General features: G+C 38.7%; 1 protein-coding gene across 2 annotated transcripts in view; it reads right to left on the bottom strand.

Moving 5' to 3' along the window:
* Positions 1 to 13,619, bottom strand: part of Ano6 (anoctamin 6) — a 177,426-nt gene that overhangs the window by 100,968 nt on the left and 62,839 nt on the right. For both annotated transcript variants that reach the window (XM_074083210.1, XM_074083211.1), the window contains one exon: positions 8,135 to 8,214. In XM_074083210.1, coding sequence (XP_073939311.1) covers positions 8,135 to 8,214 — 80 coding nt within the window. The remainder of the gene's footprint in view (positions 1 to 8,134; positions 8,215 to 13,619) is intronic.

Below are 13,619 nucleotides of genomic sequence, written 5' to 3'. Positions count from 1 at the left end.
TCTGTCCTCTCATGCAATTTAACTGTCTTCCTTAAATTGCGGGCCTATCCAGCTTCCTCAAATCTAACATAACTCAAAATCAATCAGTCAATAAATCTCACGTAAATCGCTTCCCCATGAGCTCAACTCATTCTGGGCTTTGGTTTTACTTCAACATTTTAAATTTAATAGTGGGAAAAAAATAAAAGATTGGAATGTTTGAGAGGATTATTAGAACAGAATGGTAATTTGTTAGTAGTTCGAGTTAAATTGGCTAGAGAATGTCTGACCTGGCTGCGGCTACAGCTTAATCATCATTTATGACTGACTGTTTCTCTGGGAAAAGACATTCCGCATTCCAAAGAAGTGACTAAGAAAGAAATTTCTGAATGACAGCTTTGCACGTCAATTGAGAAATACTACAATTTTTGCTATTCTCTTCAATCCTAACAAATTCACAAATTTAATTTCTGAATCAGCCACACACAGCCAATAAGTATGCCTCCATATTCAGATAAAGTACATATTCCAACACCTTTTATTCTTGAGTGCACAAAAAGCTTTCAGTGTTGAAATGCCACAGGCCATGGGCCAAATTATTTGATCTCATTTCCTGCGTTGAGAATGCTTCTGCCAAATTAATATTCCTTTGTTTTCTTTGGGGGAGAGGGAGGTTTAAGAGTGAGTTTCTTTTCTCTTTTAGTTTGGCAAACTTACTGCCAAAGAGCCAAGGCGAAGCTATCATATTTGTCTGTTTTCAGAAGGCAAGTGGGAAAATCCAAGTGGAGAAGCATGAGTGCAAGGTCCTTCTTTCTTCTCATACTTTCTGATCTTGAAGATCGTGGGAAAATTTGAGGCAATGAAGGGACTTTGAGTTTCTGGAATGAGTCGGAAAGATCTTGGACTGACCATAAAATAAATGGAAATATTTTTCAATAGCCCCAGCACTAATTTGGTTGACTCTGAAGTAACTAGAAGAAAGAAAAAAGGAATAAACAAAGATCAAAAATAGACTCTTGAAGCCCTTGTGAAACAAAACCTGACCAATCACTTTGAAACAATTCCTGCAAACAAAAATCTGTAGACCTGCGGGCCACTGGTTGATTGTTCTCTTATACACTTTGCACTGCTGGGAAAGGAGGTAAGTTTATTATTATTATTATTACTATTATTATTATTTTTATATTGTTGTACTGGGAATACCTTGTGACATTAACAAAAATTCTTACACTATATCATAAATTCATTCCGTCCATCATTCTCCTTTGTCCCCCTTCCTCTTACTCCTAGAATAGTTTCAACAGGTCTCATTTCTCCATTTTCACACATGAGAACATAATATTTCCACCACATTCTCCCTCCTACACCCTTTCCTTAATCCCCCCCCCCACACACTGATACCAATCCCCCAGACAGAACCTATTCTGCCTTACTGTTTTCCATTTTTGAAAATAAATGACATTTTTGTTTGTTTAGGATAGTTATATATAGGGTGTTTCATTGTAGCATTACCAAGTATATATGTATTATAACCCAAATGAAAGGAGGTAAAATTAACCTTTTTTCACGTGCCACTTCCAGACCAGTAATCCCCAATGCCCTTGGGAAAAAATTCCTTTTAAGTCCATGCAAGTAGAATGTACCTGCATGTTCCCAGAGCCTATCATATCCTCCCTCCCTGCTGCTGCTCCTGGTCACTGAGAATCCAGTCCCTGGGTTTTCCTGCTTTTTCATGCACCCACCAACACAGAAGGACATACAATTCACACCTTCAGACACGGCATGACCAGTGCACTTTGGTTCTTCAGTAGTGTGGCTTCTCATCAACATTGCTTTTCTCTAACTGCCATGGTTCCCCTGGGCTCCCTACAATCCCTCAAAAAGTTCCCTTTCCAAACTCACTCATTTAAAAATCCGTAAGTTCATTTCCTTTTGTTGTCAAAACACCTCAGAAGTCCCTAGTCTTTTTCTAATCATTCACCCTATCCTCTTCTTCCTTCCCTCCCCTCCTTTCCAAAGGTTACATTACAGCTCCACCTTCTAATGACAATCCTGCCAATATTCCATTCTGCATCCTGCCCATTCAGCTAAGCCCCAGCACTGGCTGAAGCCTGCTCCCTGCTTCTCCATGTCTGAGTGATGCTGGAGAAAGCTACACAGCAGGACATTTCAGAATCATCAGCCCCACACAGGTCCTCACTGCTGCCTGCAAATCCTAGAACTTTCCTTTTCCTTTCCCACTCTCCATAACTGCTCCATAGTGCCAACTCCTGCCCTGTTCTCTTCACTCTCAGTGGCTAAAAATACATATCAGATGGTGAATCCCTAAACATCCTTCTAGGAAATCCATAAGCCATGAACACTGGCCCTCCACTCCTGTCCCTTACTATTCTATGCTATGCTGATCTGTGCCCTGCAAACCCTTCCACAACCGTTCTCCATGCCTCACTTTTCTCTACACTATACCACTCTGCTCACGAGGATCCTTCTTAAACTTGTTCAAGTTTCCCCATCTAATAAAAGGAAATCATCTCTGGTTTTCATACTCTCCTCCTGTTATATCCTTTTCATTCTCCAGCCCCCTGCTGGCAAAATCCTTGAAAAGGGGGTCAGTATTTTCTATTTTCTCTTCTCCTGTTCATTCCATAACCCACTATAATCTGGATTATAATGGCATCCCCAACACTCCCTAGGAACAGCTCTATCTAAGGACACCAGTGGCCTCACAGCCTTTGCAGTAGCTATCTGACTCAGTGGCAACTTTGTACCCAGGGGACATTTGGCAATGTCTGCAGACTTCTGGTTGTCATCCCTCCTGCAAGGCAGGGGGTTCTATTGACATTGAGTGGTAGAAACCAGGAATTCTACCGTGCACAGAATATTACCTCCTCTTCACCACCAGCACACAGAAATGTTGTGCTCAGGTTAAGAAATCATGCTCTAACTGAATCCCTGTGCAACTTTGCAACTACTCACCACAACATCTGCTTCAAGGCTTCTGTCCTATCCATCTCCAGATTTTACAGCCATCTACTGAGTCTTGAATCACTACTCTTCATTCCTTAGAGATTCAGGTATTAGCTCATGGTCACTCCTCTAATATATTACTCCTGCCATAATTCTTGGGGAGTTCCATATCCACATTCATTATCCTTCTGAAACCCTGTCTTTAGCTCCACCTTGTCGGGTGCAGCTAATGTTCACAGCCTAGACTTCATCTTTGTTAGTTACTGCTACTCCTCTACTACCTTTGGATCTTGAATTTCCCCCAAAGGTCCACGTATGAAAGGTTTAGTTCACAAGGTGGCACCCTTGAGAGGTAGTGGAGTCCTTAGGAGGTGTGGCCTAGATCTTTAGTCACTGGAAGTGTGTCCTTGAAGGGGGCTGTAGAACCATGGCCCCCCTCCTCACTGGTTTTTTTTTTTTTCCTTCCTGGCCATGAAATAAAGGTCTTACTCCGCCATGCACTCTTGCTGCCTCATCACAGGCCCAAAGCAACAGAGCCCACTGATTATGAGCTAGAACCTCCAAGACTGAGCCAAACATTTTCTCTCTTCTAACAGGTTGATTATCTCAGGTATCTGTTATCGTGATAGAAAGGTGACTTATACATCATCTTTCAATTAGAAGCATCCAAGACTTCAGCAATCACCTTTTACTTTTTCCCCAGTTCACTCTCCAATGTTCTAACTTTGAAAGTATCAAACCCTACCAGGATCTATAGCCACTGGTCCTATGGCCTCATTTTCCTCATGTCCATATACTCTGCCTTCTTGCAAACATCCACTAACTCTCTCATATTTGTCATGCTTTGCTGAAATGACTTAAAGAAAACCCAAGTGGTTACATCAAACTCTTTCTTTGCCTACTCCACACCTGTTCCTCCAAGCTTGACTTGGATGGACAAGCACCCAGCCATCATGACCACTAACTTCAAGTAGGCATTGATGCTGACAGGCAATTGTGTTAATGTCCCCAGTATACTGATGCTTCCACTCTTTAAGATGACTGCCTGATCCCCTCCTCCTAGTTCTCTTAAGCTCTCTTCTCTTTCCTCAGTCTTTGCTCCCTATTTCATCAGCAAATTAGCAGTAATCAACAAAAATTTTTCATCAAGCTTCCATGATCAAATTTTCTGAGCTAATTCCATCTGTGCTCCAATAATCTGGCTAGTCTACAGCTATGGCCAGTCCCTCTACCCATGGACCAGATTCCTTATTGACATATCAAGAACATCATTCCAAAAATCCTTCCATTTCATTCATGCATTAATAAGCTTTCTCTCCCTAATAGACTGTTCCCACCTTACAATAGAAATTTTTGCCATCCTAAAATTAAATGAACTCCCTTGGCCTTAATCTTCCTACCCTCTTTCTGTTTTGTTGTTGTTGTTGTAATAATCTATTAGATTCCCTTTTCTCTTAACCAGACCTGGTACCGGGAGCTTTAGGGGTGGGGGGCTGTCCTGAGATATCCTACATGCAACCATGTTGCAGAACATTTCTCTGTCCTTTGCCATGTGGCTGCCCAACCCCCACCCTCCATTTTAACCATACTGCCTATTTCTTCAGTTTCTATTTCTAAGGCTGAACTCTACGAGATGATCTGGGTCTTGGGTATTTAGTTCCCAGCTTAATTTTGACCAATCACCTTCCCTAGAATCTAATGCACCAGGTCTATTTTCATCCATGTCCCCAAATGATGGTCACTACTCATATGGTGTGAGGGCATCTGGCATTGACCTGACCAAGTAAGTGTTTTGAAAACTATAATATGATGAGTTGTATTTCATTGAAAGAAGGCATAGATAATGTTAGAGATGGTAACAATGATAGCAAGTAAAAGAAAACAGCATGGGGAAATATCCATGATAAAACATAAATGAAACAGATTACAAAACAGATTCTTATTGTCTTTTTTAATAATTATTTTTTATTTTTGGTACTACTGGGCCTGAATTCTCCACCTTGCACTTATTAGGCAGGTGTTCTACCACTTGAGCCATGCCTCCAACCCAAAACAAAAACAAACTGAGCCAGAAATGAGCTGGTTTCCCACCATAGCAAGGTTACCAAGTTACTCTCTGTGATGCCAGTATTTAATCACATCCCTTTCACCTTGACCCCTTCCCATACATCCACCTTACCTCAGAGCAGGTCTGTGTCATAGTTTCTAGTTTCAACACGTTCCCAGCTCTTTATGAGCTCTGATGTAGCAAGAACACAAGAGTGTATGTCACATCTTTTTGCCCTCTTAACATTCTAGCATTGTTTGGCTAAACTCACTTGCTGTAGTCTGCATAAGAGAGTGAGGGGAGAAGCAACACAAGTGTGCAGGTGGCAGAAAATCCACAAACTCTGAAGTGAAGTGGAGAAGAGGTTAGTGGGGCTGGTGCCCAAGAACAAGGTGGGGTGCTGTCTTTAGGCCACACAGGGTGTTCATGAGAGAATTTATCCACCCCAGGTTCATGCAGACTTAACAGTGCTGATTCTGCCTGACGAGTCACAGTTCAGACCCCTGAGCAAGGAGAAAAACTTCAGCTTACTCTGATTCCAGTGACCCAGATTATTCAACTTGCACTGTTCTCCCAGACCTTGTTTCAAGTGAAAGAAAAACAAATTCTGAATTAAACAAACTAGTAATGATAAGCATTTTATTCTCCCTTTTAGCCAAACTATACAAATACACTCTTATACAAAAAATGAGGCTCTTGATCTTTCTAAAATCTGAACTATTTGAGGATAAGGCCTGAATAAACATGGTCTATGACTTGCTTTCAACTTAGCAAACTGCAGCTGGGCCTTCCAAAATGCCAGATGGAGAAAAATATAATACTGAGTTTTCAGCTTCTTTGATTCTTCTCAGTATTCTTTGCTTTCAATTTTGCTTTGCTTTTGGGTTCTCTCAGCTCCCAGGTTCATACTGCCAGTCATGCATCTTATTTAAAAATAGGGCTTAGATCAACTTACCTGATTTTGTCCTGGCATTTACCCACCTGCCTGCCTATATGATTGGAGCAACCATTTGCACTGATGCTGTAACCTTCTTCCTACCAAAAGGGCTACTCTTAAATGCAATGCTTCATTCCCTGGAGTGCCTGTTCTCAAGTGGCCTCCTCCAAACCTCCAAACCTCCTGTTTGTTTACCATGGAGACAGCAGATTGGGTAATATGTTTTCTGTGAGACCAAGAATACATTGGCTAGTGATGCCAAGGAGAAAATACAAGCAGCTATTTAAGTGCTACACAATGAAGTGGCATGCAATGAACATCAGAGGTATGAAAATCTATTAAAGCACAGGAAAATCAGTCATTTGTTACTAAACATGGTATGAACGCACAATTAGAGAAAGACGGACATAGACATCTGCTACCAACCACACATTCAGGGCAATCTTGATCAATAGTCCCACCACTGTAGTCTAGTAAAATGACTTTTGATGATTAAGGCATGACAGTGAAAAATGGAAAAGTGGGGATTCAGTTTAAGACTCTCCTTCCAGTTAGGATGTCCTCATAGACTGATCACATAGGGTGATCCCTGTTCAAACTTTGAGAATGAAAATGTGGAAGTCAAGAAGCTAATGCTAAAGGTGGAGGAAGTCCACCACTGTATCTGCACTGTCTGTGGCAGACACTGCTGAGACATGCCAAGCTCCAGAATGACAGAACAACAGAACAGGCTCCAGAAAAATGCTTTTACTTCACACAGAGTATTTTTCAGATTAGTTATGTTGCTTAAAAAGCATCAAAAAAAAACAGTTAAAAAAAAAAAAACAGGGGCAGGTGGTTGATAGTGTGGCTATAAATTTAATCCTGAGTATCACAAAAAAAAAAAAAAACAGGAGGAATTTCTTGAGTTTGTACCAATATCATATTCCAGTGTGAAACATCTGTCAATTCTGCTTTTAGAATCTAGCTGTAAAAGTAAGAAAAACCACAAAACTGCTCTGTTACTTTGTCAGAGGAATCCTGGTGAACATTCACAATTTTCCTTCACTGAAAATCTCATTTAATATAATAGGGAAGTCATTGAACACTATGTCTTTCCATTATAGCCAAAGTGATTTTCGCAGTAGCAATCTGAGTACACCACAGGAGCCCTGCACTGAAATAAAATGGCATTGTAGATAGTTTTAAATGCGATCTTTTTCAGTCCAGAGCACTGTCTGGTTTCCTTATTCTTGGGTAAATGGGCAATCCATAGGGTGAGTGAGAAGAACAAAAGCACATAACAGTACTTTTTTTTTTGTCTTTATCAATAATACAATCATGCTCTGCCAATTACTGAACTGGCGATCGTATCTGACACTTTGAAAACAAACCAAAAAAGGTTTTTGCATTGCTAAAGCAATCAGCAGACAAGCCATTTTCAGCAAGGACAAAACTCAGTAAACCCAGGTGTATCCTGGCATGCTTTTCCTACACATCTAGTGCAAAAATAAGGCATGTGAGTCTGAGCAGTACCTCTCCCCATCGTCCGTCTCCAAACGGTCCCAATATAAAAAGCATTTAGTAAGGACCTTTTTCAAAGCATCCCATGTGTCTAACTTCCTTTAAATAAAGCATTAATAAAATCACAGTCACATCTAAGAAGATTCACAATTCCTTAAGGGTAGAAACCATGGCTAATCTTTAATGAGTCTAATTGAATGGAAACATTCTTGTCCCATCTTAGTAGAGACAACCAACAGAATATTCCTAGTCCTACAAGGGTGTATTACTGAAGTTCTAGAAGGAAATGAGATTCAGGCTGTGTCCATTACAAAGGACCAACAGTGGTTAACACACTCTGTGTGCTCAGTAAAGACTTATTTCCAAAGTAACTAAGAGCAGAAACTAACAACAACTGTATTGATGCAGGAATTTTGGAAACACATCGCTATTTTGCTTCAGGAAGAGCTCCCATTTGCAATTATAATAGCAGTGTGAAGATCGAACCTATGGAGCACAATGCTGAGAAGCTGGAGTCCAGCATCCTGCTCCCCAGAGAACACCAGAACTCCAAGCACAGACACTGCCACAGGATCTCCTGACAGACCTGGAACCACTGAAGAACAGAATTCATTAAATACACACACACGCACACATTCCTCTACTTTGTGAACAATCTCTGGTAAACTAATACAAATATAAGATAAAGTAGTAATACTCACAAACTCTGGAGTTTGGAAATCTTGCTGATTTTCCAGTGATCCAAAATTGGGGATAATCATCTGTTCGAAGTTTTCCAACACTAAAATAAATGGATAAATAAATTAATAAAGCAGGAGTTTTCATTGGCTATATACAGCAATGGAAGCAACTATATTTAGCATTTGTGGCACACTTACAGATTTGTATTATTTAATACTTTCAGCTCTCTGACATACTATCTTCAGCAACTGTTTCATCCTGAGACAATGCCATGCAAGGAGGAAATTAGGCCCTAGAATTCCCCCAGCCTAGGTCCAGTATAAAAAACTACTTGGTCTCCACACAGCAACTAATCATTAGAAAAGGCTATAAGGAACGCTTATAGCCTATAATGTTCTTTTCTCTACTATATCTCAGGATACTGATGGGGGGTTATTTAGGGACAGCAGTTTTCTATTCTATAATATGTTTGAAACACAGGATCTGCAAAAATCTAATGGAAAGCCACACAAAATTTTCTAACAGATATATTTTTAAAACTTAAAAATAGTTTAAATTAATTTTATGTAATTTATTTAGCTCATAATGTCCCAATTACCATTCAAATACATATGTAATCAATATTAAAAAATTATTCATGAACTGTTTTACTTTTCTTGGACTAAGTTTTAGAAAATCAGTATGTATTTTATACCCACAGCACATCTCAATGCAGACTAGCCATAATTCAAAAGTTCAGTAGTCACATGTGACTAGTGACTACTGTAGCGGACAAGTGCAGTGTTAAAAGGCGTGGGGAACCATACCCAGAAGGTGGGTGATTTGGCAAGACACTAGCCCTATGTTGTCGACAAGGTTCTAGCATGAATAACAGGGATGGTTCCAAATTAAAGGATACTAAGAAAACAATCATATGCACTGTATGGTTCTGGGTTGGACACTCTTAAAGAAACCAGATGTAAGGAACTTTAAAAAATTACTGTATGAGGCTCAAATGTAAAGAACTTAAAAAAATATATTGTATGAGGCTTAATACCAGTACCATTAAAAAAAGAAAAAAGTGAATTAGAAGATTAGGATTAGGTGAGTGGTAGAGCACTTGCTTAAATGTGTAAGGTTGTGGGTTTGGCCCCCAGCACCACAAAGAAAAAAAGAGGAAAAATTTTGAAAATTGATTGTTAGATTATTATTAAGGAATATTATGTGTAATAACATAAATTTGGCTATGTAGGAATTCTTTGGTGGTGCTACTGGGGTTTTGAACTTAAGGCCTATGCTTACTAGGCAGATGCTCTACCACTTGAGCCATACCCCAGACCTAGGAAAATGTTACTAACCAAATAAAGAAATATTAAATGCTTAGGTAAGCTTAAAGAACACTTAATGTTTAAACAATTTTTAGATATATATTCTTATTTACCAAGAGTCTAAATGTCTTCAATAAGGCAATGACTTGGAAAAGAGACATGATTAATGATTTAAAGAGACATACAACTACCAACAGTATGTGATTCTCAACTGGTCCTAACTTGGACACCAGCAGTAAAGAGTTTGTTTTTCAAAACTGAGGAGTCTGAGTATGGAATAAGTAAAAAATTGTAAGAAACTGCTTTTACTTGTAGTAAGTATAGTGCTATTTTAGCACTACACTTTTGATGCAGACTAATTTTTTTTAAATCCATTAAAAGCTTTTGTGAAAGGGAAAGCTGGGTTCCTATCAATCCAGAAAAGTTCATCCTGTCAGTGGCCCGAAAGAAGAAAGCCCAGTATGTGTAGGAGAGATTCACAAAAGCTCTCTAACTGACTGTTTACAGTATTAGCCAGCCACTGTGACAACTCAGTTACCAAATGCTTAGGAACGGTAACTCAGTACGAAATCTTGCAGTGTCTGGATTGGGTTTTAGGTTCATACCGAATCTGGGGAAGAAAATACCTTTTTGCATCCATTAACTCATGTTTTGTAACCCCTATAACATAAAAAGAAAGGCCAGTAGAAATGACAGCACAGACAAGTGACCAACTCTTCTGAAAACCAAAGTAGATTAGGGCCCCCCCACATGGGAACCAGGGCAGAAGTGAGACTTCAAGAACGGCAACCAAAGGCAAAATTAACTGCTTGCTTCTGAGAACTCCAGGAGGCTAGTTTCCTCACAGTCAGCTACGCTTGGAGCGTTGTAACATAATGAGCTGGTTATTCCACCAGTACAACAACAGTCACCCAAGATAATTATATGCTGGCAGACCACCTTTAAAACTTGCTAAAATGTGCTTGCATAGGCACCAGGCTATGACAAGTGTGCTGCCAAGCTGGTGTTGTACAGCTTGGCTAAACATCTGGAAGATAAGACCTAACCTTTTATAATATTAAGAGAGATAGTGAAGAAAGTATATGAGGTACCTACGATACACTGTTTTAGGTCAGAACCAGCAAGCCAACAAAACATATTTGCATGTGTTTCTTGCATGACAATTATAAATTGCATGGAATGACTTCACTGTGATGAGATGTCCAGTTTACCTACAATGTATCTAAGGTCAGCAGATGGACAGAGCTGCTACACTTGAATTTTTCTTTTCTTTTTCTTGAAAGATTCAAGAAAAGATGCATTTTGCCTAAAGATAAAGGAGGAACAAGATGTATTACCCAGATGTTCTATTAAATTAAAGCTATCTATGCAGCATCAAAGGATTTGTGAGAGAAAATATGAAACTATTTATAGTTTTAGTTATTCTTCTGGTAATAGAAACTAACAGCTTCCCTGCTTAATGTCAACACAGAGGAGAAACTAAATTTAAGTGAATAAAAACAGAAATGGCTTTATTGAAACATCATCTAGGTAGAACAAAGCAACAGCTGTTCCTCTCATGCCCTAATATAACACTGGGAAGCAAATGATTTATGATGCTAATACGATAATTATGCTTCCATCGTGGAGGGACTCTAATAACTGTTTGATATTCTCATTTCTGGTAATCTAACACAACGAAAAAAAAACTCATTTCTCAGCAAAAAATAGTCAAAATTAAGGTGACACTGAGGACTTTTCATTAAGGAGTGGGGAGTGGGGGGAATTTGGAAAAGGTAATTGTGTTTATTTTCTTTCTTTATAAAATTCTTTACATTATATTTTGAAATGTATTCTTAGTACTGTCACTATGCCTTGTATTATACAACAGAATTACTACCTTGTACTATGTCATCGTTAGTACATTTAATTTCAGCACTTGGAACATAAAAAGTATTTGTGACTTCTATGTTATCTGTTCATCAAAAGGCTGACTAGATAACCGAAAACTGTTCTAAGAGGATTAAAAAGACACTTAGGTCTTCACATGTTGATGGAATTTTGTATGGATGCACAATGATAGAGGAATTTAAAGTCAGGTCCGACAAAAATATTCATTACCTACTGTACATTTTGCACAGGCATTTTGTTTTATAGTCCCTAGGGATCCTTAAATTCAAAAGGGAATTTAAGACATGATTAATACTAATTTCAGTATCATTTGCAAGTGTCAGACCAAACAGATTGACAGAGTTTGTAAGAATACTATTAACTGGATTACTACAGGTTAAAAACCAAATAATTGAAGATTTAGGTCAAAAGAAACCACTAAAAACTACTTTTCCTAAATTTAATAGTAAGTCAATCACCTAATAATTAGTTAAAAATGAAAAGAATAAGGGCTGGAGATGTAGTTTAGTAGTAGAGTTCTTGCCTAGCAGGCACAAGGCCTTGGGTTCTATCCCCAGGACCACCAAAAAAAAAAAAAAAAAAAAAGACAGAAACAAAAGAAAGTATTTCTCACTCTGGGTACGTGTTTATTTTATTTTATTTATTTATTTATTTATTTTGATTTTTCAGCCAGCGTCTCACCATGTAGCCTAGTCAGTTCTGGAACTCACGATCCTCCTGCCTCAGCTCCCAAGTGCTGATGTTACAGACATGAGCTACCATGCCCTGCAGGTGGTATAAAATCCTTATCAATGCAGTTGGTAAAATAAGATTGCAGCAGGAGTAGTTCTGACTTACTTATCTGGCACTCTAAAAATCAAGGACACAATAGAACTCTCCAGAAGCTTGGTCATAATAATGGGCTGAACACACGACACTGGAACCAGAAAGCTATGGTTCACATGATTACTTGTGTACCAGTTGGAAACAGAGTAACTAAAATTGATTATCCCACTGCGAAATAAAAAGATAATCTATACCACAAAGTTGAGACTATAATATAAGCCAGCCAATAAAAAGAGCCATTATCTTTACATAATTTTATAACTTAGACAATCTTTTACTCATCAGAAAACATAAAACAATCTCTCAGGAAATTCATGGATTAAAACCAATGTGCCTGATAAGGAAAAAAGGTAGCCAGACTCAGGCACCGACACTTCATCTAACTTACAGTGCACCATAGCAGGTAGTTGAATCCAGCTGACTTATTATGGTAGTCAGTTGCCACTGAAATACTCAAAACCACAGTGAATATATGAGCTAGAGCAGGGCCTAAGATGGGTGTGTAGCTCACTGGTAGAGCACTTGCCTAGAATGCACAAGGACTGAGGTTCAATCCCACAAAAAAACATTAAACTATACAGCCACCCCACACACACCAGGGCCTGGTGCAAAGGGCACTGGGTACAGACTAGGAGCATGGACTGGGATCAAGTCCTGACTCTGTAATTCTTTAGCTCCATGATTCTGGGTCATGCTTCTCATCACTATTTATCTGCAGCTGGTGATAACTTTACTTTCCCTGGTGACGTCACAGGGTTGTGCAGAGATACAAATGACAATTCAAAAGTGTGTCGTAAAAAAATAAAGCACTATATAAATACAAGTTAAGTCCATGTACTAAGAATTAATAATGTGAAGAAATGAAAATTTATTAAGCATATTAATTTGTGTCTGGCATTTTTGAATATTTGAGGTTACTTAATCCTATTTTTGTCCCTGTTTCCACAGAGGATGAATAATAATTTAAGGTTGTTAGTCACCTAGAGTCAACCACTAGAAGTTACACAATGGGAATCTGAACATGTTTAATTCCAAAATTGAATGTCTTTTTGAAAATATTAATTTTGCCTTCTGAGTTGCTACGAATAATCCAAGGGTACTCTAATGTTCAATGTAAGTTGATAAGGAATTAAAATAGCATTGTATACAGAAACTTAAAAAGTGTCAGCAAATAACTGCTTTGACGTATTGCCAGATAGAGTTACAACAAAGTAACAAATCTTGAAAAAAATGAAGTAGAACTTAGTGGAGCAACAATTACAATCAGAAGAACTAATGAAAAAGTTCCAAAAAAAAAAAAAATTCTGCCAAGTGGCTAGACACTCACATGTATGGAATAGAGCTAGGTGATCTGAGTATGTACATACATACACATAGACACAGACATATACATGTGGTGCTGGGACTTGAACCCAAGGCCTTATGCATACCAGCTATGAAGGAGTATAAATGATACCCAGATGAAGACGGAACAAAAATTGCT

The sequence above is a fragment of the Castor canadensis genome, chromosome 8 (genome assembly GCF_047511655.1).
Source record: "Castor canadensis chromosome 8, mCasCan1.hap1v2, whole genome shotgun sequence".
NCBI lineage: Eukaryota > Metazoa > Chordata > Mammalia > Rodentia > Castoridae > Castor > Castor canadensis.
Note: the sequence above shows the minus strand (reverse complement) of the source record. Positions and strands in the feature narration are given on the sequence as shown.